This window comes from Lutra lutra, chromosome 8 (assembly GCF_902655055.1).
Source record: "Lutra lutra chromosome 8, mLutLut1.2, whole genome shotgun sequence".
NCBI lineage: Eukaryota > Metazoa > Chordata > Mammalia > Carnivora > Mustelidae > Lutra > Lutra lutra.
The window spans coordinates 20,386,791-20,412,884 of NC_062285.1; the positions used below are offsets into that span (position 1 = coordinate 20,386,791).

The following is a 26,094-nucleotide window of genomic DNA, read 5'->3' on the forward strand; positions in this document are numbered from 1 at the left end:
CCAGGTGCCCCAAACTCATATTCATTTGATGATTTACTCTTCAGTTTTTTCTCTAATCTCTTTGTTCCACTTTTCCATTGATAATTATGTTCAGTTATAATTTTATTACTAGTTTAACTCTTTTTATTTAGCATCCTGCCTATTCTTTTTGTCATGCTTTCCTTTTTTCTGTATCATAATCCCATTAGCAGATGGCCCCAACAAGCATAAATTTACACCAGCTTCTGCACTGTCCTTGAAGTTAAAGTGGTTCTAAAAATTTTAGTATTAATTTGCTGTTTGGAGTTCTCACTCTTACATTACATTCCATCCTATATGTGGTGTGGCACCATTTCATGGTTTTGGTTTCATGACGGTAGCTCCTGTTTTGTTTGTTTTTCCCAGGTCCCTACACAGACAACAAATTATCTTTGAGGCTTTTCTGGAAAGGACCGGGCCTTATGCAAAGGTTTCATTGCCTACCTCTCCCGTTCCCCCTACAGGATTAAAAAACCCGGTCTCCAGGTACTATACTCTATGGCCAGGTCCTCAAACCCTTTAGGACACTGGGAAGTTAGCTTCCACCTATGATCTAGGTTTTGAATTCCTTCTTATGATCATAAGACTGGTAGATTTTTTTTTCTTTCTTTAAATTTAGTTTAGAGTACTAATTTGCACTTTTTGAAGTATTTTTATATGTTTTAGTGAGTGGGAAGCATATCCCATGATATAATTTTGTCAGTTCTTCCATAGCCTAAATTTCAATATAAATTTAATATTTAAAAACTATTAATGTCTTAGACCATGTATTCTAAAGATAACCCAAAGAATGTCCAATAAAACATTTTCTCCCAATAGTTCTTTATTTAATATAAACATTACACTAATTGCATTTTGTTCAATGGTAGATCTATGCTTTAGATTGAAATTGGCATATATGATTTTTTTTGTATCTTGTGTTCACTTAAAGGTAAACATATATCAGCATCTGAGGGCATCCATTGAAGCAGAAACATTAAGATGCATTTGTACTGTCTGGAAGAGGGAACTTTTCCATAAATATGGTTTCTTTTTACGGGTTAATATGTAGGTTTGCCTGGTCATTTGACTGTTTTAACCTCTTGATTATCTTTGGATAGTTTTTATGGAAGGTATGTTTCAAAAGTTTTATCATTCTAAGTAAGTTTACCTCTAGTGAGAACTGGTAGTGCTCAGCAGTAAATATCGATTATTTTTTTAAAAGATTTTATTTATTTATTTGACAGACAAAGATCACAAGTAGGCAGAGAGGCAGGCAGAGAGAGAGAAAGGGAAGCAGGATCCCAGGACCCTGGGATCATGACCCGAGCAGAAGGCAGAGGCTTTAACCCACTGAGCCACCCAGGCACCCCGTAAATACCGATTATTAATGGGCAGTCCAAATATGAGGACCAAGGTAGTGATCTGAACCCCCATTCTTAGAAAAGCTCTGTGCCCTTAGGTAAGCCATTTAATGTTCATCTCTAAAAGGGAATACTGAAAATCAGTCTCCCATAAAAAGTACTAAATGTTTACATCTAGTGATGTTATCACCTTAGAATCTTGTATTCATTCATCCTAGAAACATGTATTAAGCCACTGTTGGACAACATGGTGGATATTGCAATAGTTCTTACCTTCAAAGAATTTATAACCTGGGGATAAAAATTTATTAGTAAAACAGTATGGGTAGCACTATAATTAAAGATATTTATGTGTTGCCCTCAGAAAGCAATAAAAAGTCCAAGCTTACAGTGTTGCATTAATAAATATTTAATGCAGTTCTTTCATTGATGGCCTTTCAAAGTGTCTGTCATCTCAGCTAGTCATTTAACCAATTAGAAAGATAGACTGGCACCAACAACAAGACAGAAGAAAGAGAAATTAAGGAGTCAATCCCATTTACAATTGCACCCAAAACTATAAGATACCTAGGAATAAACCTAACCAAAGAGACTAAGAATCTATACACAGAAAACTATAAAGGACTCATGAAAGAAATTGAGGAAGACACAAAGAAATGGAAAAATGTTCCATGCTCCTGGATTGGAAGAATAAATATTGTGAAAATGTCTATGCTACCTAAAGCAATCTACACATTTAATGCAATTCCTATCAAAGTACCATCCATTTTTTTTCAAAGAAATGGAACAAATAATCCTAAAATTTATATGGAACCAGGAAAGACCTCGAATAGCAAAAGGAATATTGAAAAAGAAAGCCAAAGTTGGTGGCATCACAATTCCGGACTTCAAGCTCTATTACAAAGCTGTCATCATCAAGACAGCATGGTACTGGCACAAAAACAGACACATAGATCAATGGAACAGAATAGAGAGCCCAGAAATAGACCCTCAACTCTATGGTCAACTCATCTTCGACAAAGCAGGAAAGAATGTCCAATGGAACAAAGACAGCCTCTTCAATAAATGGTGTTGGGAAAATTGGACAGCCACATGCAGAAAAATGAAATTGGATCATTTCCTTACACCACACATGAAAATAGACTCAAAATGGATGAAGGATCTCAATGTGAGAAAGGAATCCATCAAAATCCTTGAGGAGAACACAGGCAGCAACCTCTTCGACCTCAGCCGCAGCAACATCTTCCTAGGAACATCACCAAAGGCAAGGGAAGCAAGGGCAAAAATGAACTATTGGGATTTTATCAAGATCAAAAGTTTTTGCACAGCAAAGGAAACAGTGAACAAAACCAAAAGACAACTGACTGAATGGGAGAAGATATTTGCAAATGACATATCAGATAAAGGGCTAGTGTCCAAAATCTATAAAGAACTTAGCAAACTCAAACCCAAAGAATAATCCAATCAAGAAATGGGCAGAGGACATGAACAGACATTTCTGCAAAGAAGACATCCAGATGGCCAACAGACACATGAAAAAGTGCTCCACATCACTCGGCATCAGGGAAATACAAATCAAAACCACCATGAGATATCACCTCACACCAGTCAGAATGGCTAAAATTAACAAGTCAGGAAATGACAGAGCTGGCGAGGATGCGGAGAAAGGGGAACCCTCCTACAATGTTGGTGGGAATGCAAGCTGGTGCAACCACTCTGGAAAACAGCATGGAGGTTCCTCAAAATGTTGAAAATAGAACTACCGTATGACCCAGCAATTGCACTGCTGGGTATTTACCCTAAAGATACAAATGTAATGATCCGAAGGGGCACGTGCACTCGAATGTTTATAGCAGCAATGTCTACAATAGCCAAACTATGGAAAGAACCTAGATGTCCATCAACAGACGAATGGATAAAGAAGATGTAGTATATATACACAATGGAATACTATGCAGCCATCAAAAGAAATGAAATCTTGCCATTTGCGACGACATGGATGGAACTAGAGGGTCATGCTTAGCGAAATAAGTCAATCGGAGAAAGACAACTATCATATGATCTCCCTGATATGAGGGAGAGGAGATGCAACATGGGGGGTTAAGGGGGTAGAAGAGTAAATGAAACAAGATGGAATTGGGAGGGAGACAAACCATAAGTGACTCTCAATCTCACAAAACAAACTGAGGGTTGATGGGGGGAGGGGGGGTTGGGTTATGGACATTGGGGACGGTATGTGCTATTGCGAGTGCTATGAAGTGTGTAAACCTGGTGATTCACACACCTGTACCCCTGGGGATAAAAATATATGTTTATTAAAAATAAAATAAAATAAAAAGAAAGACTGGACCACGTGACTGAGACAAAGCGGTTCCTTTATGAATTTCCTTTATAAAACTCCTTTCTTCTCAGTTTCCTTAACAAGAAAGTTTGGCAACATATGGAAGGTTCGGGTCTATTTGAAGGAAGAGCAACATCTGGTGTAAAAAAGAAAAAGGCTAAAACACATTTTGGAAGAGGATCATGCACCCCAAATCTTCCTTCACAGGTGAACTGTTTATTTCACTTGAGCACTCTCCTGCTCTGTAAATGCAATCAGGGGCAATTCTGCAAATGAAAGTAGATTTCAACACTGCTGACAACTTAATATCGCATGACCCGTATTTTCAAACATCCGGAAATTAACAATACCTTCCATAGTTTCTATTCAGCAGAAGCATTTAAATCTATCTTATGTTAGAAAAATTGTTAGGTTTTAAGAAGGTCAATGCACACATATCAGGCAATTCTTAGCAAGACATCTGAAAATGTAACCTCAGTGGTCTCCGCGAAGGCAAAGTTCAGCTTGCGTCAAAATTATCAGAAGTGTTAGCAGAGTTAGTGGACTGTGTCTTGGCATACAGCGAGGGTTTAGGAACATACCAAAAAAAAAAAAAAAGAGAGATTCAACTGGTGCACACTAAAATCTCCTAAAGACTGATATTTTCATGTTTTTACACAAAAAGGTGATTTCATAAACTATTTCTAGGTTGGTATGAACGAAAATATTGATATTTCTACTTTAGATCCGGACATATGTTAAATATCCAGTGTTCTTTATGGATTCTTCATATTCTTTAAGAACAATGGACTTCTGAACCCCAGGCAATATATCAAATCAGTGACTCAAAGGTTTCGACAGGAAAACATTATTAGAATGCCTGAGAAGGAAGGAAGGAGAAATAATAAGGAAATAAAACACCACCAACAACAAAACTCAGAATGTGATACTTTTATGCATGAATGCTTTAGTGGTTTAGTGACTTGGAAGTGCTTACCATTCGCACCTCTTTTCTATTCATTATGTACCTCAAACAGGATGCTTGTTCAGCTATCTGGTGAGTTCCTGATTACCATTTTATTTTATTTTTTTTTAAAGATTTTATTTATTTATTTGACAGAGAGAAATCACAAGTAAGCAGAGAGGCAGGCAGAGAGAGAGGAGGAAGCAGGCTCCCTGCTGAGCAGAAAGCCCGATGTGGGGCTCGAACCCAGGACCTGGGATCATGACCTGAGCCGAAGGCAGCGGCTTAATCCACTGAGCCACCCAGGCGCCTCCTGATTACCATTTTATTTTTTTTTATTTTTATTTTTTTAAAGATTTTATTTATTTATTTGACAGAGAGAGATCACAAGTAGACGGAGAGGAAGGCAGAGAGAGAGAGAGAGAGAGGGAAGCAGGCTTCTTGCTGAGCAGAGAGCCCGATGTGGGACTCGATCCCAGGACCCTGAGATCATGACCTGAGCCGGAGGCAGCGGCTTAACCCACTGAGCCACCCAGGCGCCCCCCTGATTACCATTTTAAAAGAAGTATCAACCTTTTCCATTCCGGACTTCGCTGTTGCCTCTGGTATGTGAAATGCCTTTCTTTTTGAAGACCCCTGTTCCCTTAGCTCCTTGGCTAAAGGAATCACATTCCTGGCCCTCTGACATTTCTTCACCTTCCTTCTCATCTTGGCTCCTTTTTAGGCCAAGCCTTTTAATTAATTAATTAATCAATCAATTAAATTTTTTTTGAGAGAGAGAGAGAGAGCATGCATGTGAGTGGGGGAGGGACAGAAGGAGGGAGAGAATCTTAAGCAGGCTCAATGCTCAGCAAGGAGCCAGATACAGGGCCAGATCTTGGACCTTGAGATCTTGATCTGAGCTGAAGTCAAGAGTCTGATGCTTGACTGACTGAGCCACCCAGGTGCCTATGACTAAGACTTTTAAATGTTAACAAAACAAACTGTGATTCTGCTTTACTTCTTTTTGTTCTTCTTTGGACATCATGGTTTTATGTGCCACCTTGGCCTGATGACCTGATATCTATATCCCAATCTGTACCTCTTCCTGAATTTAGAAACCTAATACATTTTTCTGTTGGATTTCTCTACAGCATATCAGACACACTAAATATAACAAAAAATACACACACTTTCTTCTTTTGCCTACTTTATCTCTCCCACCTTCTTGCATTACTTATAAACCTCATAATGCCTACCTACGTATGGTCCACAAACACACAGATTTTTCACCTATTTCTTGCCTATATTCATGTTTCTATGTTCTCATCCCAGAATCCTTAGCAAAAAATGACCTTGATTTTCTCAAGGCTGGTAAAACTGGTTTCAGGACATGGACTAAAAAGGAATGTGAACAATTAATTACATCTATTATTGATCTCTCTTGGTCTTATTATAGATTGGATGGGCTATAGCAATGGCCAATAACATATGCAATAAAAAACAATCCCATGTACAAAAATACATGGCCTTCTTAAAAATATAAGGTGCTAGAACCTCTCTGATTTTGGTACCATTTATGGGCTTTAATGAAGAATAAGAGATTCTAAAATGCTAAACAATCTAATTCAGACTTTTTAATTAGCCCATCCTATTATTTATGTAGTAAGGTTACTGCAGGACATTGTTATATAATTTTCAATTTATGTGCAAATTTCAGGGTCATACAATGATCAAGTTATGCTTTTGTGTGCAAAATGAATACAAACAAGTCTAATCACAGTAAATATTATCTTTGACCCTTTCCATTGAACTCCCACATATTTGTAAGATGTATAAAATTTTATTCTGCACTGTATTGTCAATACACTATTTGAATCAGCTCTTCAGAATTTAAGAGGAGTATTATCAACTGAAGATGATTATTAAAACTGAGACTCAAAAAACACAGAACTACTTTATAATTGTAAACAAATAATTTACCAAAGAAGAAAATTTAAAATATTTTTTAACAAAACCTTAATATCTCCCTGAGTAAAATCTGTAACAACTGTGTGATCTGCTTAAATCAGTGGATCTTTTTGAGGCTCAGGTTCTTTCTCTGACAAATGGAGATACTGTAGGTCCTATACAAACTTGTATGTGAAATTCAGATGAGATGATGTATGCAAAGTTTTTAGTATATGCTTGACACTGGTAAAAGTTCTGTTACTATCAGTTCTTCCATTTTCTTCTGGGTTCTGGACTGCTTGCCCCTCAAAACCTTTCTTTATGTATAAAATGTGTTCTTCAAAGATTTAGCTAACACAAAATATATAAAGCTGATAAAACTATTCTATTTATGGATAATGGAAGTCCTAATTCATTCATCCTGGGCCAGCTTTCTTTCTACAACAAAACACTGCCTTGTGAAACATTAATAATATTTTATATTATCATTTACTTTCTGAACAGAGTTAGAAAACAAAACCAGTATTAACAAATAATAAAAATTGTTGATTTAGGCTAGGATCACTTTGCAAGGATTAAATCAACACATTTTCACAATAATCTAATTGTAAAGAAGAGGCAGGGTAGCTTACTGACTTGTCCCAGGTTATACAGCTGAGAAATAGTAGAGTTAAAATTCAAACTCAGATAATGATATGAAAGCCTATCATGTTATATAGTATCTAAGATCACTGCTTTTCTAATCAAAAAGAACAGAATCCTTGTTTTGGAGAGAATTAAAATTGAGAGAATATAATTAAAGTTTATGTTATAAAAATAAAATTAAATAAAGTTCATGTTCTACACTTTTAAGGAAATTTGAAAAATGATAAAATATTTAATGTTTTCTTTGAACACAACATAAAAATTTTAGACTCAAAACACCTGGATACTCACTGGATTCACTAAAAATCTCAACATAGTATTTAAATTGCTTAATATGTTTCATAAGTTAGTTTAAAGAGAAGCTCACCAAAGAGTACATTATTTCCTAAAGAATAAAGCAAGACTGACATCTTGGGAAAAGATGTACATTTTAAATACCTAACCTTTCAAAAATGGTATTAAAATTTTTCATAATATATGTTATAGAACATTCTAAAACACCTTTATGTTACTATTATATTCTACATTTTTAAATATTATGGATGGAAAAACCACTTTTTGATTAGCATTTTGGGCAGTATGAGATTTTAGTCACCTTATTAAGATCATCTGAGAGGAAATACCTACATGTGTAATACAATATTGAAATGTTTTTAAATGCAAGAGTCTTCAAAGCCAGAGATGGAACGGATTCAGCCAACTGGAAATTTCTGTTGAAATCTGGAGACAACTTCATTGGCTTAGGGCCAGCCCAGGGCAGAGGATGCATCGGAGGCTCCCGTACAAAACTGGGACCCACAGGCTTATACCTGCTGCATAGAGTAAATGAGAAACCTGTCTCAGTGGCAGATGAATGTACATCCATATACGTAGATACAACATGGATGTGTGTGTGTGTATTCGTATCCACATGAATCTAAAATTTCCATGGAAGAACAAAAGGCTAAAGTAGAGCCAAGGTGCTCCCATAAGAGACTATAGACTCCAGATAACAAAACTTAGGCATAGCAAGATGGTGTGTGAGAAGAGTAATAAAGAATAATAGACTACTGAAACATAAAAGACCTAGTCTGAGCCTCATGTGTTTAGAAATTTGATTTTTGACAGACCCGACATTCAAACTGGAAGGAAAACAAAGGACTAAATATATACATCATCAATCTTCGGGCTGAGCTATGGAGACATCAGAGATTACATAAAGATTTTACAGTGGAGATAAAGGAATACAGTTTTAAGGAAATTGATTTTTAGATCTCCATTTCCAAATGCGAAGCTTCCTAAACTGATCTGCTTGAAAACCCACCCATGATCACTCTGGTTCTCCTTTGTGCACTTGCTTTACCAACACACTCCATACTTTGCAGAAGACAGACCTTTTCATCTTTCCTCTATCTGACATTCAGAGATATATATATGGCCAGGTTGTGACAGGAGAGATGTGGTATTTCTAGTGCATTTAATGCCTCACACTTTTTATCCTCTATCTTAAAAAAAAAAAAAAAAGACTCATCTAGGTGGAGTTTCATGAGACTGAAATAAAACAAAATTAGCATGAGGCCACTTAATCATACAATATTCTTTACTACCAATGCATTCATAACTAAAGCTACTTTTTGAAAATTAGGAAAACTGGGGCACCTGGGTGGCTTAGTCGTTAAGCTCTGCCTTCAGCTCAGGTCATGATCCCAGGGTCCTGGGATCAAACCTGGCACAGGCTCCCTGCTCAGCGGGAAGCCTACTTTTCCCTCTCCCACTTCCCCCACTTACGTTCCTGCTCTCACTCTTTCTGTCAAACGAATAAATAAAATCAAGAGAAAGAAAGAAAGAAAGAAAGAAAGAAAGAAAGAAGAAGAAAGGGGAGGGTGGGAGGGGGAGGAAGAGAAGAAGGAAATTAGGAAAAGTGAAGTATAAATGTAAACAGGTTTGATATTCACAAGCTCTCATCAAAGTTGTCTTCGGAAGTTTGATACAAATTAGCACTGCTCACAGTGAAAGCTAGAGAAGCATATGCACCCACAGAAAAATGGCAGTCCTCAGTATACATTAGTAGCTATAAGTTAGAAGTTCAGCTCATCACCTCAGAAAACTGATTCTCTATAATGAAATCACTGTGCTTGATGAATAAATATGATGGCTGAAGCCACTGTTCAACAGACTGTGTCACAAATTATGGTAGATTAAAAAAAAAACTATGCCTTAGAGCAAACAAAACTATGGTATTACTGAGAAGAAAAGAGACAAATGGCCAATAAGCACATAAAAAGATGTTCACCATCATAAATGCAAATTAGAGCAATACAAATCAAAACCCAAATGAGATACCACCTCATGCCCATTAGGATGTCTCCTATTAAAACAAAATAAAGAAAATAAATAAATAAATAATAAAATAAATAAATACAATAAAATAATAAATAATAAATCAAAATAATAAATAATAAAATAAATAAAAATAAATAAATGAAATAAATAAAAACAATAAAATAAATTAAAAATAATGAAAATAACAAAGTTTGGTGAGAATATGGAGAAACCAGAATGCTTATGTACTATTGGTAAGAATGTAAAATGGCACAGGGACCATGACAAACAGAATGGCGATCCTCAAAACACTAAAATATAATTACCATGTGATCCGGCGAGTCCATTTTTGGGAAACTGAAATCAAGTACTCCAACAGGTATTTATACACTCATATTCTTACTATTCACCAGAGCGAAAAGGTGGAAGCTACCCAAGTGTACACTAACAGAGAACCCATAAACAAAATGTGGTATATACATACCACAGAATATAACTCAGCCTTAAGTAGGAAGGAAATTCTGACGTATGCTACAACATGGATGAACTCTCTATGCTAAGTGAAGTAAGCAAATCACAAGTAAGTCTGGGTCCATCTAGATGAGGCACTTAGAGTAGTCAAATTCATAGAAACAGGAAGTAGAATGGTGGTTGCTATGGGCCGTGGGTAGAGGGTGGTGGGGAGAAGAGGTTTACCTGGTACAGAGTTCCAGTTTTATAAGATAAGGACTTCTTGGGTGGATGCCAGTGATGGTAGCACAACCATGTAAATATCTTAATGTCATTACACTACACACTTAAACACAATTAAAGTGGTACATTTTATGTTCTGTTTATTTTACCACAATTAAAAAAATTTTAAAAAGGAAAAAAAAAAATGTTTGCTGATTGCCTACTAAGTGCTAGGTACTGTGCTAGGAGCCAGTGTTATGGCAAAGCCTGATTTTATCTTCAGCTTAAATTTGGAAACATTTTTACTGAGGAACAAGTGTTGGATGCCTAAATGTTTTCCCTTTGATTTGCATGGACTGTGGGATGTTATCATTAAAATGGCAAACAGTACTGTTTAGGATATTAAGCTTGCATATGTTTTAAAGAAATATGTGAAGAATGTGGGACAAATTCACATTCTGTAAGTACTGCATTTACAACTGGGATGGGGATGTGTTTTTACACACTTAAACATGAATTTTAAAAAAGACAGGCTTATTATAATGACAGGTAAACCTGATTTAATCTGCCATTTTGACTATGAGAACTGTGGCAGACATTTCAAATCAGTAAGTGAACTAAGTCCGCATCTCCAAAGGTTAGACATAAGTATGTCTGAATCATGTATGAATAAGTTAAAATCACATTAACTTATTTTATCAAAAAGTAATTGACAAAGCTATATTAAAATTATTCATGTTTCAAATTTTCCACATCTTTTTTTTTTTTTTTTTAAAGATTTTATTTATTTATTTGACAGAGAGATCACAAGCAGGCAGAGAGGCAGGCAGAGAGAGGAGGAAGCAGGCTCCCTGCTGAGCAGAGAGCCCGATGCGGGGCTCGATCCCAGGACTCTGAGATCATGACCTGAGCCGAAGGCAGCAGCTTAACCCACTGAGCCGCCCAGGCGCCCCTCAAATTTTCCACATCTTTAGGAGTATATTGAGTTAAACAAGGAGCCTTGAATTGGAAGCATAAAAAGATTTATTAGCGGTGATTCTCTAAGTCTTGATACGTAAATAATTCTTGGATATTGTTCCCAGAAACTGAGAGAATGAATGATTCTACCAACTGTACTGTAATAAATATTTTTGTAAGTCGGGTGGTTTCTAATTTGTTGCTTCCAAAATCTGAGGAGTGACTTAATTTTCTGAAGCTGGGTCAAAAAATAAATTTTAATTACACAGTAGTTTTTTTTTATACAGTAGTTTTTAATTTACAACCTATTTTGACACATAATCCCGTTCAAACACTTGAGAGAAAATGCTATGACAAAACTCCCATCTTAGCAATTATCACAATCTTATATGAATGAGGCTTTTTAGCACTGAATTCTCTAAAAGCAAGTTTTAGAAATAGGATCAAATTTTTTAAAAAGATTTTATTTATTTATCTGAGAGAGAGAGATGGTGAGCACATGAGAAAGCATAAGTGGGCGGAGGGGCAGAGGGAAAGGGAGAAGCAGACTCCCTGCTGAGCTAGGAGCCTACACTGGCTCCATCCCAGGACCTAGAGATCAGGACCTGAGCCAAAGGCAGAAGCTTAACTGACTGAGCCACCCAGGGACCCCCTGAATCAAATTATTTTGAGCTAAGAAATAATCGCCCATGACTATATGAAACAACTGATAAAATTAATGTCACAGTTCTATGCCTAGTGAAGAACTTCACAACCATACAACTAGAAAAGAAGCAAGTCACCAAAAATGCACATTATTTTATAGTGTAACTCTATTTATATCAAGTACAAAAAACTGACCAAGCTAAATAACATTATTTAGTACCATCAACTGCACTACAATAAAAATAAATTCCAGAGGATGATTATCATAAAATGCAGGCCAGTGATTTTCTCCAGCAGAAAAGTGCACATAAAAAATTTCCAAAGTGTAGGGGCGCCTGGGTGGCTTAGTGGGTTAAGCCTCTGCCTTCGGCTCAGGTCATGGTCTCAGGGTCCTGGGATCGAGCCCCGCATCGGGCTCTCTGCTCAGCAGGGAGCCTGCTTCCCTTCCTCTCTCTCTCTGCCTGCCTCTCTGCCTACTTGTGATCTCTGTCTGTCAAATAAATAAATAAAATCTTAAAAAAAAAAATTTCCAAAGTGTAGATAATGCTCTTAATTTGTGTATAGTAACCTGGGGGATCACTTTATTCTAATATTAAACTGAAAATATAATTTGAGATACTGTTTCATATGTGTAATAAGGGCTACATGTTAGAATTACATAAGGCTTGAAAAATTATGCATGCCAGAACCGCACACCCAGAGATAACAGTTTAATTGGTCTGGAAGGAGGCTTGGGTAGAGATATTATTTTAAGGTTATGATATTTAATATATACTGAGATAATAATCAATCAATGACTCAACTCATAAAAATATATCTAGGCATAAAACAGTCTTGGAAAGATGATCTCGAAATATACCAACAGTAGCAGATCAGTTAGTGAATAATAAAATGGTGAACTTCTTAATTTCATTTCTTTTTGGTTTTCTTTTTTTTTAATAGTTCAACTAAGGTATTTAGCTTTTGTATAGATTAAAAGAACCTTTAATACTTTGGACTATGCTTATACTTAAAGCAATTAAGAAAATGAAAACATCACCCTGCCAAATGAATTCCCATGAGTCCTGGATAATACGGATAATCACCTAATTCCATGTTTTAGTTTCCACCAGAGTAAGACAATAAAGAGAATTCTAATTAACCACTAAGAAATAACAACTGAAAAGAAACTAGGGTGTTCCCCCAGTGCACAGCACAACAAACTAAAAAATAAAATAGTAGATCACAACATTAGGAAAGTAAAATGTACCAGAATATTGTAAAGAAAACAACAATAATGTTATGGTGAATTGTTCTTGGTAGGGCACTTTGGAAAAAGAAACAACAAAAAATATAAAGCATAATTAAAGTTAACAAAAATCTCTATGGTGATGGAGAAGTATGGCACAAAGACATTTAAATATAAGCATTAAAATTAAAGATGAAAAACAGAAGAACATGAGACCCACATTTTAATCTCAGAGTGTTTCTTAATGACAAAAGCAAACCTATAAAGTAAAACCTTCATTAAATTAAATTGAACAGAATTAAGTGAATGAAATGTTCTCAAAGTACTATAAACAATATGAAATGACAATGAAAAGCAAGAAAATCGTATTAGGATATATCTTAAAATAGAGGGTTTATATAGTTAGTGAAGAAAGAGCATGCCCAAATCAACATAAGAAAGCAAACAACTCAATAAAAATCTTGGCAAGGAAACTAATGGGCAAGTCTCAAAAGAAGAAATGTGAATGTGAATAAGGACCACACTGGTTTAAAAAGATTTAGCCTCATTATTGATAGTATATATAATTAAAACACTATATCAACTAACCTACTAAATTAGGAAAGATTATGGAAAGGGAAACAATCTTGATGGAAAAGGTGGGAGTTTAAGAAAGGGTTAAGAGGACATTATGGAGATTGGGAAGGGGGAGGATACGTCCAAGGATTGAAAGTTAACACACAGGCACCTTAGCAGAGAGCATGCAGAGAAACAGAGCAAAGAACTGGGTGCTCCGAAGAAGGGTGGGACAATATACCTTTATTTAGTTTTTAATTTTAGATTATTTGAGACAGAGAGAACACGAGTGTGTAAGCATGAGCAGGGGGAAGGGGAGAGGGAGAGAGAGAGAAATTCTCAGGCAAACTCCCCGCTGAACACAGAGCCTGTCTTGGGGCTCAGGGCTGGATCCCAGGATCTTGAGATTATGACCAGAGCCGAAATCAAGAGTTGGGTGGTTAACCAACTTAGTCACCCAGATGCCCAGACAATATACATTTAAAGTCATAATTCTGTATGTTCTTAGGCTGAGAAGTTGCCTAGCAGGAAACTGTGGTAGGCTATTTTTCCCTAAACAAATTTCCGCTACCTTCTTCCTTAGTTTTGAATAAACATATGGCCTGTATTTCTTTATAGTTTGAACACGGATTCAAAATTGGGCTAATTAGTCATAAATGAAATTGCTGTGCAAAAGAATCTTTTAAAGGACAGTTAGTATATGCTCTTTGCCTCTTTCTCTACCTTTTTTTTTTTTTTCCTGTCAGCTGGAAGGTAGACATAATGACCAGCCCTAAAAGCACCCATCCTGAACTGTCATCTCCCCACAATTTTTTATACACCCTTTGACCACTGTTCTATTCCCACTGCATCTTCTAGGTCAGTTCATTGCTTTTTACCTATGCCATTAGACTAGCCATCTACTGAAATAGTCGATTCATTTGTGTCATATAATATTTGTTTGTAGAAAGTCTTATATTAATATTTGTTTAGTGAATGATACAACATCCTAAGAATACATTGTCAATGGACCCACACTAGAATTGTTTACCTCACTCCCTTCATCTGATGATTCCCTCTCATCCATATGGTTACCGAGCTTGGGTCCCAGTAGGCTTAGGTGTACAGTATGTCCTTGCCATCGGACTACAGTTCTGATGAAGGTCATCTGATCATTGATCTTGATCAATCAGAGTCCTCTACCAGAGAATTTAGAAATATAATGAGTTTCTGCTGCAATTGTTAGGGCTCTTAAATCATGAGGTGTACTCATGTTTTCTGCCTATGCATGGCGAAGCAGAGAAAGCTGGTTCCACAGGGGGAGGGAGTGAAACAGATGTGCAGACATGCAGTTAAGAGACAAGAGGCACAGAAAAAGCATGGCTCAAGTTCCCTCTTCAATCTTGGTTTCAGAATCTTCTTGAAGCTGGACTGTGTTCCTGCTCTTGGCTTTCCTAAGATGCCTCCTATCCTTAAATCAACTCACTTTGTGTTTAATGCTATTGGCAATTAAACTAGACCTAATTAACCTAGAGACTTCCCAGAAATTATCATGAGAATGTATAAAGACCCAAAGACCAAAAAGTAAACTAGTGGAAAGAAATCCAAACCACACTTGGTTTCTTTTGCTGAGCTCCTTCCTGACCTTTGAGTCAACAATTTGAAACTTTGCATTTCCCAAATCTGCTGAGGCAACTTTCCAGACAATTTGTGTGACTTATTTTGCTCAAATCCTTCAAGAACCCATTCTGTATTAAATATCTTTATCCCCTCCTTAAAAGAAATCATGCACAGGATACGTCTAGTTTGACCTTGGCACCCACGAATGTCCAGTAGTACTAGGTCCCTTCTACTATCTTGATTATTTCATAGGTAATCCATGTTTCTGTAGAACAATGAAGACTTTATGCAACTGACCAGGGGGGGAATTAGGTCACTACAACACAGAAGTCGTGCTAATTCCTCTATGATGCTCTTCACTAAAATAATGCCTTGTGCCACCAAGTAAGGAAACCAACACAGCTGAGCCAGAGAGCCAAGAAAATGCAGGGCTGTTCAGTATGCGTGTTAGGCAGTGTTCACTCTGCTTCTCCACATGTTTTCTTTTGCCAGGTACTTCTTTATCATACAGTTATTCCAGTCTTTGGGCACTTTCCCCTTGTCTCCATTATTAAACAACCTCACACATTTTTTAAACCACCCTTCCACCAAGATTTCTGGCTTCCCAACTTACCCCCTTTTTAGATACAGTAATATATTTTCTGAAAAGTTCCTCCATGAGGATTTTAAATTGTTTTATACTGTGCTAGTCTTTATTATTATTATTATATATAATATTACCATTATTATTATTGTTTATATTATTATTTATATTAGTAGTATTTACATTAGTTATCTATGCCTCACATGGCCTGCCCCAATCCTATTTTCTCACAAGCTCTTTCCTTGTGTGATTATTCAAAATATGAGGTTTTTCAGAAACTCACATATGCCTCAGTGTGTATGTGTTTGTGTGTTTCATCAAATATGATAAGTAAGTTTGTTTCTAGCTTTGGCTTAATATTTGTACACGTACATATATATGCAAATTTTATTAAAATCTACTTCTTTATGTTTGATCCAACTGATAATAATTTCTTGTGTGAAGTATACCTGTAGATTATATATGTTATATGTATTTCTACTAATGTTTCAAGACTGAAGAACACATCTTTCAACTGTGTAATGGAAAATTTTTAAAAAATAACATGAATATAAAATGGAAGTTTTGTTGATATGAATATTAATTTTGAATAGAAAATAATTATTAAGACATAGTTCAGTAAAAAATGAGGTTCCATATTGTCACAAATAGTTTGTGCAATGGTCTTCCCAACCAAGGTAACTGTGGAAATATTCACTGTAATTAAAACAAAAATTCTAATTAGAAACTAAACGAACTGAGGATAATGTTAGTATTCGAATTTATAGTAGCCTTCATTTGAACTTACAGGTATTTCAAAGGCATTTAATCCTTACTGAAAGGTATGCTTCAGCAATTACTTTCCTTAATATTATGAATGAATGAAGTTATATCATTGTGCTTAGATTATAATCAAGAATAATCACATTAACTATAATATTTAGTTTGTCACTGTGATATGATTATAATTATAGCTTTAAGTATGGACTTTTTTGACACTGGAACACTAATCTTATCAACTATATTGAAAGATAAAGTAATATCTGATATTTCCCAGGAATATAACAAATGATTTCTATATAACACTAATTAGATGTATAATGGCTTTAATTTTTTAATTTGAAATAGCTGATTGTGGATATAATAATCTCAACTGCATAGTTCTGTTTCTAAAAATATGGGCATGGGACCAAGAACAAGAATCAATGCCCTGAGTTTACAAGAAGCAAATAACTTGGCTCTAAGCCTTATTGAAGAACAATGTTATTGGTTGACCGTGACAATGAAGCCTCTCTCCTGAGGCCTGTCTCCAATCAATTCAAGCAATAAAGCAAAGCGAAGACTATAGCTGGCAACAACTGAAAGCAGAGGGTTGAGTCCACAAGGACTCTCCAACCCCTGGCTCTGAATTTTGTGTACTGTCAACTTTTTTCTCCTAACCACTTTCCCCACAAGGCTAGAGAAGGGTTGCTGAAAGCTCTTTCTTAACGTAGAGTATTGGATTCTGAAAGATCGGTATCCTTCTCCCTTACATCTTCAGTTTGGAAAAAAACCTGCAAAGGATTGACAGCTTGGGTTGTGATTTCTTTTTTGTTCATTAATTAAGCAACAACAATCCTCATGAGGTAACCTCGAAGACAACAAATGTATTTGTTTCAATACATTTGACAACCCAGTGTCAAATACAACTTCATATATGTTTACTACAATTCTGTAATAGCTCTAGCTGTAAAAATATTCCCTCTGTAATATAGGGGATATGACACGTAACAAATAAACCCAAAATTTCAAAAACACCGTTTCTGGAGGGTCACTTGCTATCCACATCTAAAATAAATTGGCAGAGGGACTTTTCTCTACCAATTCAGGAAAGACCAGGCAGGTGGAGACGAAACATCTGGAAAATAAGGCCTCCTCTACCACAGCATCAGAAGGGAGACCCGGAGGGTTGTCTTCCAGCATGTAAATGCTTCAACCTGCAAGTGATGCTTCACTTTCTCAGAGCGCACTGACCACATCTTTTCACATGGATCCACTTACCCAAAAGGGTCTGGGAAACATGGAAAGAAATGATGAGCATTGGGTGTTATACGCAACTAGTGAATTGTTGAACACTACATCAAAAAGTAATGATGTGGAGCACCTGGGTGGCTCAGTGGGTTAAAGCCTCTGCCTTTGGCTCAGGTCATGATCCCATGATCCTGGGATCGAGCCCCACATCAGGCTCTCTGCTCAGCGGGGAGCCTGTCCCGCCCCCCACCCCGCCTGCCACTCTGCCTGCTTGTGATCTCTGTCTGTCAAATAAATTTAAAAAAAAAAAAACCTTAAAAAAAAAACTAACAACGTACTATATGTTGGCTAAATGAACATAATTAAGACAAATGAAAATGGATATTTTGTGAATAGTAAATAATATCTACAACGAAAAATGATAGGTTTAAAAAAATTGTATTTTTTGTTCCTAAGTCCATGAACTGATATCACCACTCTTTTCCACTGATGAAGAATCAAAATTTTCGAATCAATAAAAATCAGTTGCCTCTCTTGACTAAAACCAAAGAGTATCACAATTTTAGTACTGCTACATGTTTTTATGGCTAACAATGGCTACAGTTCTATGTTGTTAAGTATCAGTAAGGAAATGTACCTAGCTGGTATTAGTTATTGCAACCTCTGGGTACCTCAATTTTCTGGAGTTTTACTGAGGATTAGATTAAATATGATGGTGATGATTATGATGATAATCATATGTTTAGCATTTATTGAGTAGTTAAAGAGTTTCTGTTTAAACCTCTTAGCATATGTTAATTTGTTAAATCTATAAAAGTAGGTCTGATTTTTACTGCCATAAAGATACGGAGGTAACAGAGTTGATAAGCATGTATTCAATGTCACATGGCAAGTAAGTGGGAGCGGCAAAATTGAAACCTAGGGAGACCAATTCCAGTCGGCCTGTTTAACTCCGGCGCTGTGAGGAGATCCCCAATACAGAGCAGGCGTTTCTGATGACAAAGTTCTGAATGATGAGACTCACTGCTATCCCCTTACCCTTCATCCATCAATGTGCTATCCTTCTGATAAATCTGCCTGGCTGGCCCAGAGAACTCTTCACTGAGATGTTTGCATGGTTACCTCTTCTTTCATTTAAGGCTCTGCTCAACTGTAACCTTCAAAGAGATTGTTTCTTACCACTCTAATCAAGGTAATGATTCTCCATCGCTTTTTCCCTGTATAATTCATGGCATCTATTACCCCATGACACAATATTACATATTACTTGGTTTATTATCTGCGTCTGCCACCAGAATGTAACTCAATGAAGGCAGAAACTTGCTCTGATCTGAATTTTCACACACATACCAAGATCTGAATAAATGGTTTCTATTAATCTACCTGTCATTCCTTCCTTCCTTCCCTCCTTCCCTCTTTCCTTCCTTCCATCCATCCATCCATCTGGATTCATTCTTTATCTATCCTTATGTTATACATAGCTACAAATCATCTAACCATTAGTTATTAAAAATAAGTGGCTTTTAATTATTTCATAAGGGTGAGATACTCAATTACTATTATTTTTTTTTTACTCACTGCCATCCTTTTTTTTTTTTTTTTCTTTTCTCCAACATATACTTTAAAAGAAAATTATGTGAGGGGCGCCTGGGTGGCTCAGTGGGTTAAAGCCTCTGCCTTTAGCTCCTGTCGTGATCCCATGGTCCTGGGATCGAGCCCCACATCGGGCTCTCTGCTCGGTAGGGAGCCTGCTTCCCCGCCCCTCTCTCTGCCTGCCTCTGTGCCTACTTGTGATCTCTGTCTGTCAAATAAATAAAATCTTAAAAAATTTTTAATTAAAAAAAGAAGAAAATTATGTGAGATCTAAAAGCAACACTTGAAGCACTCATATGTTGAGCAGAAGTACAGCTTTTCATCTGAACTAAGTGACAAAGGTTAAGTTTCGAAGGCAAACTCTACAGACTTCTGTTTATAGATTTATGTATTTGTGAACTTTATATAGAGCAATCACTGTTTTGTGATCTCCCCAGTTCAATTTGAATCCAGAGTAATGCTGCACTGAAATCATTATCATCAAGCCACTATTTTTCACTCCAGATCAATTACTATTTAAAGGATACTTAGGAGTCATACATACAGTTTTTGAGGGGAAAAATTAAAGGTGTGAAAGAGTAAGCCTTTTCAGTTTATGTGTGAAGACAATGCACCAGACAGCTAAAACTATAATGATGCTGGCCTCCCTTATTTTATCCCCAAACTATTTCCCTCTCTTCACATTTAGGATTATTTGGGAAGCATGATTATTTTGTTCTGTATGAATTTAGAGAAAGACAGAGTAGCTACTGTGCTACTGTCTACTTAGAAGATTTTATTGACTTCTGGAAGCATTTTCTACTCCCTAAATTATTCCTTCCTTTTCCCTAAACTCAAATCTAGTCATCATTCAATTGAATCTTCTAGATGTTTTAGTGGAAAAGGCAACATCTTACACTATTATTGGCTTCCACCCTAAGGGACCAGGCTAAGGGACCAGGCTTGCGAGTTTCTTGGAAACAGTTCACAGAACAGTCCAGGAAATATAAGGCACAGGGGGCATGTGGGGAAGGGGAGGAAGTGCTGGGAGTCAAGGCAGGGGCACTGAAAGGGGAAATGGAAAATCAATGAAGCCAAACACTGCGTAACATGTGCATCTCAGCTCTGTTTGGAGGAGATGTGCACAGTACATTGCACAGAATTTTCTGCAGTCCAGGCAATCGATACATGTTTGCTGAACAAGTGAACAGAAGAGAACCGATCTTGAACAGTGATATAAAAAGTGTTATGCCTACAATTAACAAGTCTTTTGCTCTTGCTGCTCCTTTATACTTTTAGCTAACAAATATTCAGGGCTTACTGTATATCTCACGCATTCCTCAAAGCACTTTGCATGAAGGAAATGATTTAGTCCTAAGAGCTCCCGGAGATGGAAGCAGTATTATTTCATAGCTGAGGAATGTGAGACAAAGGAGGATCATGTGACTTGCCTAAAACCACAGAGCGGACTGTAAGATTCTAACCTAGGATTTGCACCTAATGGTTTTGCAGAACTGGGCTACCAACAATTGACATAAATGCTACTTAGTATTCATAGTAAACACAGTAAGTACCAGCTGAATGATGGTCCTTAATAAATAATATTCTCTTTGAAAAATGAGTGACCATTAAATTTAGAATTGACACTTTGATAATTACAATGATGGACTATTTCATTCCTGTCTATATAAATTCCAGTCCTACATCCCTCTTCTATAGGATGGTAGTTGCACTTTATAAGATTTTTATTAAAAAAACCAACATTTTAAATCAACATGAATTTTAAAAGAGGAGATAACGAGTTCCTAATCTGTCACTTATTTTTCCATGAATAAGCTACTTGCTTCCTTGTTAACTTGCCCAAAAAAGAGATATGCTTCTTAATGTGTTCCTGGACAGACTGAAGACTATGCCTATGCCTTATTTTTCTTTTTAGAAAAATACAATAGATTTGGCAGTAAATTGAAGATAGTACGGTGATGTATTCAGAATGCAGAGAAATAAAAAAATACATACAGCTTTATGTTGGTCATGTACTAAATATTATCTAATAATTGAGTTGTAAGTTTTTGAATGGAAAATAAAAAGTAACTATGGAGCTCAAATAGCTTTCTTATTTGCAGGTAAAGTAGATAACCACCAAATAGAAATAGAAATACATGGAAATCATATATATCCTCCACCTTCTTCCACATGCACTTTTCATCAATTTTAAACTTTGTTCCCAATTATTCCAAACTTTTAAAAATATGCATAGATTCCAGGATTGTCAGATAGTTCTAGGAAAATCTCAGAGTCCATTATGATCCTGCCATTCTGCAAATGTGAAAAGTGAAGCTCTATAATGACATGGAGGAAGTTAAAGGATTTGTGTTAAATCCCTGAAAAAGGTTATTAGTGTATAGTAACCTACATACAGTGCTGTGTCTGTTAATGTTTTGCTTCGCTGGGTTTCCGAATGGGAACCACTGAAATGGAAGGGGATCATGGTGGATCAAGCTTGCGAGTTCATGGTGTCAACGGCTCCAACCTCACAGAACTTCCCACAGAGCTCTGGACCCATTCATTCCATAGGTTTTAGCGCCCTCCAGTTTTAGCTGCCCTTCTTAAACCACATGACTGAGTTTCCCAGTGAGTGTCTGTTGGCTCCTTCATGATTCTCCTGCCTTCTCCTTTACAGACATAAATAACAAACAGGAATTGTGGCTATTGGTGGTTTATCCCTATTTTATTTGCTTATATACTGGATTTTGCAGGGATGCCTTTGCACTTAATTTTGTTGTCTATGTTTTCTGTGATTTACTGACTTTGCTAACTAGGTGCTCTGACTGTTTTGATGTGAGAACTTGGGAAAACCCAAAAACCACTCTGCATCATCACTACCATGTTTCCATAATCCTCCCTGCTTTTATAGATATTTTAAACAACTTCATTGTGTTCTAATTTGGAATTTACATACCTTTGAGGTCACCTGTATTTTGCTTACAATTTAATGTCTTTTGTATATTTATGCAGTTGTACAACAAGTGCCATAAAAAATGTAGAATATTTCATCATCCTACACAGAAATGCCATGTTCCTTAATAGTTACTCCTCAGCCCTTTTTTCCTTCAACCCAATGGAACCACTAATCTACTTTCTGTCTTTACATATCTGCCTGCTATGCATATTTCATATAAATGGTATCACATAAAATATGGTCTTTTGCTATCAGTAGTATGGGACAGAAAAATAAACATGATGTAATGTTTTAAGTTCTTTACCTCAAATGGCTGACAGCAACAATTCCATGACAGACATTATGACAATGTGTTTGCATATGATTTGAAGTTGGCTACCTGGTGCAGGGCAATAAAACACCAACTGAGAACATGGTCATGGTCAATAGGAACGGTGACAACTATAACAATAAAATGTGACATACAAATTTTACTATGTGTCAAGACTCTTCTAAGCACTTCACATATATTAACAGATTTAATATTCACAGGAAGTTATGATGGAAGTACTATTGTTATCGTCCCCATTTTATTGATAAGGAAACTGAGGCAAACTAAAATAAAGTCACCCAAACTCTAAGTGGAAAAGCTGATTCCATACCCAGATAGTTAGACTCAAGTCTCCTTGTTCTTTTTTTTTAATTTTTCTTTTTGAGAAAGAAAGAGTCGGTGACTGAGAGGGAACAAAGAGAATCTCAAGCAGACGCCTGCTGAGCACAGAGCCCAATCTCACAACCCTGAGATCATGACCTGAGCTGAAATCAAGAGTCAGATGCTTAATTGACTGAGCCACCCAGGTGTCACAAGACTCCTTGTTCTTAACAACTGTTCTATAGTGCCTTTCTGATTTTGGGGTGTTTCGTTAAATGCCATTCTCTTCTAAATTGGTGACAGTGCCAAGCGCTTAGGGTAACAAATTCTGAGTAATACTAACATTTTACTGGCGTGTAGGTTAAAACTAAGAAGACACCCAGGTGGTGGCTGGGTGGCTCAGTCCTTAAGCATCTGCCTTTGACTCGGGTCATGAACCCAGCATCAATGGATCAAGCCCCACATGAGGCTCCCTGCAGGGAGTCTGCTTCTCCCTCTCCCTCAGCCTCTCCCCCTGCTTGTGTTCCCTCTCTCACTGTCTCTGTCAAATAAACAAAAACAATTTAATAAAGAAAAACCCAAGGAGAGAAAATATTCATTGTCTTTTAGTTTCATAGATATTCTTGCACACGTTGTCATAATGCTTTTTTACTTCTATCTTAACTAAAACGTAATTTGAAAACCTTCATTATCTGTAGCAGATTGGGCTTTAACTGCTTTTTAATAAAGCAATGGCTACTTTGTCCTAAAACATATTTGATATACAACTGACCACGTTCAAGTACAACTGGTCATGATTTGCCTCTTTATTTCTAAGACACGGAAAGAACTATAGGCCTAAAAAGTACTTTATCACTAAACATAAGATATTAAAGTATTTCTCAGTAGGCTGAGCAATGATTATAATCATGTAAATTCTCACAGGACTTCATAAGAATGGGGGGAAAAAAAACAGTGTAAACTCCTCCACAAAACTGGCAAAGTTGGAAAAATAATGCTCGGATATCTTCCCTGAATCAGCCCATCTAATAATCATTCTGCCTCCCTGAAGAGGAAAGGAATCTCTTCTGTTCAATAAAAACTTCTTTCTGTCAAAAATCTTAGAAAAAAAAGTTCTGGACATTTTTTTTTTAAGTTGCCAGAATCATTTATAGATTGAAGAACTAACTATAATGGAAAATCAGCATATTACTAGGAAGGTGACTAGAGAAGAACTGAAGAGGCTCTTTCTTCTAGAACAAACGCCTATCTTCTAAGATACATCTTCGTGATTGTATGTCCAGAGACTCATTTTCTGTTGCCCAGCACCCTCTCCCAAACATCTCCACGCCCAAATCCTGTCCCATTCTCGACATGAAGACCCGGAGCTCTGCACTACCTACATCATCTGGGATCTTTGAAGCTGCCTTGCTCATAAAATGAGCAGATGCGGCAATATCACCAAATACTGAATCACGTTTAGGAACTGACTCAGTGAAAAGATACTGTAATGTGAGAGCAATAATAAAATTAAACAGCACTCAAGTTTAGCTCTCAGTCCCAGGAGCTCGCCTCCAAGAGAATCAGTGCAGAATTCGTTGGCAGTGTCATTCGCATGGCGCTGTTTTGGAAATCAGATGGAATAGTGTCTCAGAAAGAACTTTGCCAGTGTATTTGTAATTATTTTTGACATTTTCTGGGTAGTTTTGTAAAGAAAATCTAAGTACAGTTATACTTCACACATTTGGAAGTGAGATAAATGAGAGCAAAATTTTTCAAGTTGCTGCTCACTTGCTGAAGTAGCATTTTAAATACCCCAAGTCTTGCTCTCAATTCAAGTCCGGGTTGAATTTATTCCTCCTATTTCCACTAAGTGATGGCTTTCTACCAATTTTTTTTTTTTTTTACTGGTTCATTTTAAATTAATTTAGATAAATGTATGTAAATGTTAGGAATACACTTACATTGTGTTGAAAAATAAATGCAAAGGGAAATACTTGGGCATGTCAGGGGATGGTCTGAAGGAAGAAAGGAATTAAATGCTTATGTACTTGTGGGAGGGAGAAGCTATCTTCCCTTACACGGATGTTCAACAATTGTGAAATGATGCCTTTCGACATCTTTGTATGCATGTACCAAATAGATGTCAGCAGAACATTTTGTAAATGAGAAGTAAAGATAAAAATGCCTAGATTACGACAGTTGTTCCAAAAAGAAGTGATTTCCAGAAACTTACCAGTCATGCAGTCTTTAAATTCAATGTCATCAACTGCCGCTCCTCCTCCCAGATCCCTGGTTCTGATGCCTTGAAATATGACTTCGAAATTCCTTAGCTTTCCTAGCAGGATGGCAGCCTTTTGCCAATGCTCACCAGAGTTCTGCTCAGGTTCTTGCCATACTTTTGACAGTCCTTTCTCTGTCTGCAGTAGAGAAATAAACACAAAAGAAGAAACAAAGCCAATCCCTTAGAACAGAAGTATTTGATTAGGGAAAACTGATGAAAAAACAAACCCTGGAACTCTGATAATATCCATGATGTACCTGACCTCAGCGAAACCGAGGCATGTTAGTCTACTACAGTGTTTCCTAGCAGCACGGATAAATCTGTTTGGGTGTTTTCAGAGACACCACTATTTAGGCGTAGCTCACTCAGTGCTTTCTACCTCTCCCCTGCATGCACACGAAATCCTCAATATCTCATGGGATCTGAACATTTTATAAAAACCCTGGATTATAGCTTGGGATGCTCCCCCAACCTTCTATTCATTTTCTGAGTGGAAATAATTTACATAGGGGAAGAGAAGAAATGAGATGGAAGGAGGAATACGTGGGAAAAATCACTATCCCTGATGGATATAACAAAGGGATTGTGACGTGAGCTACAGTGGCAAAGTGATGATTTCTAAGATCAGCAGGATTTCAAAAATCCTACTAATATATTATTTTGGCTATCTAAAAAATTCTATTATAATATGACTGACCACTCTTCAGTTATAGGAAAAATTAATTTTCTAAAACACTTATGTAAGTATCTCCTCCGTATGTTTAAAGTTGGTTTTCAATGCTCTTTGGTCTTCTAGACCTAGTTCCTCCCGAGAATTAGATGTTTTGATAAATAATGATGATGGGGGGAGGAGTCAAGATGGCAGAGAAGTAGCAGGCTGAGACTACTTCAGGTAGCGGGAGATCAGCTAGATAGCTTATC

The 26,094-nt window shown here is 36.7% G+C and overlaps 1 protein-coding gene across 3 annotated transcripts in view; it reads right to left on the minus strand.

Annotated features, from left to right (window-relative positions):
- Positions 1–26,094, minus strand: part of MALRD1 (MAM and LDL receptor class A domain containing 1) — a 763,597-nt gene that overhangs the window by 236,700 nt on the left and 500,803 nt on the right. For all 3 annotated transcript variants that reach the window (XM_047742658.1, XM_047742656.1, XM_047742657.1), the window contains one exon: positions 25,126–25,309. In XM_047742658.1, the coding sequence (XP_047598614.1) occupies positions 25,126–25,309 (184 nt within the window). The remainder of the gene's footprint in view (positions 1–25,125; positions 25,310–26,094) is intronic.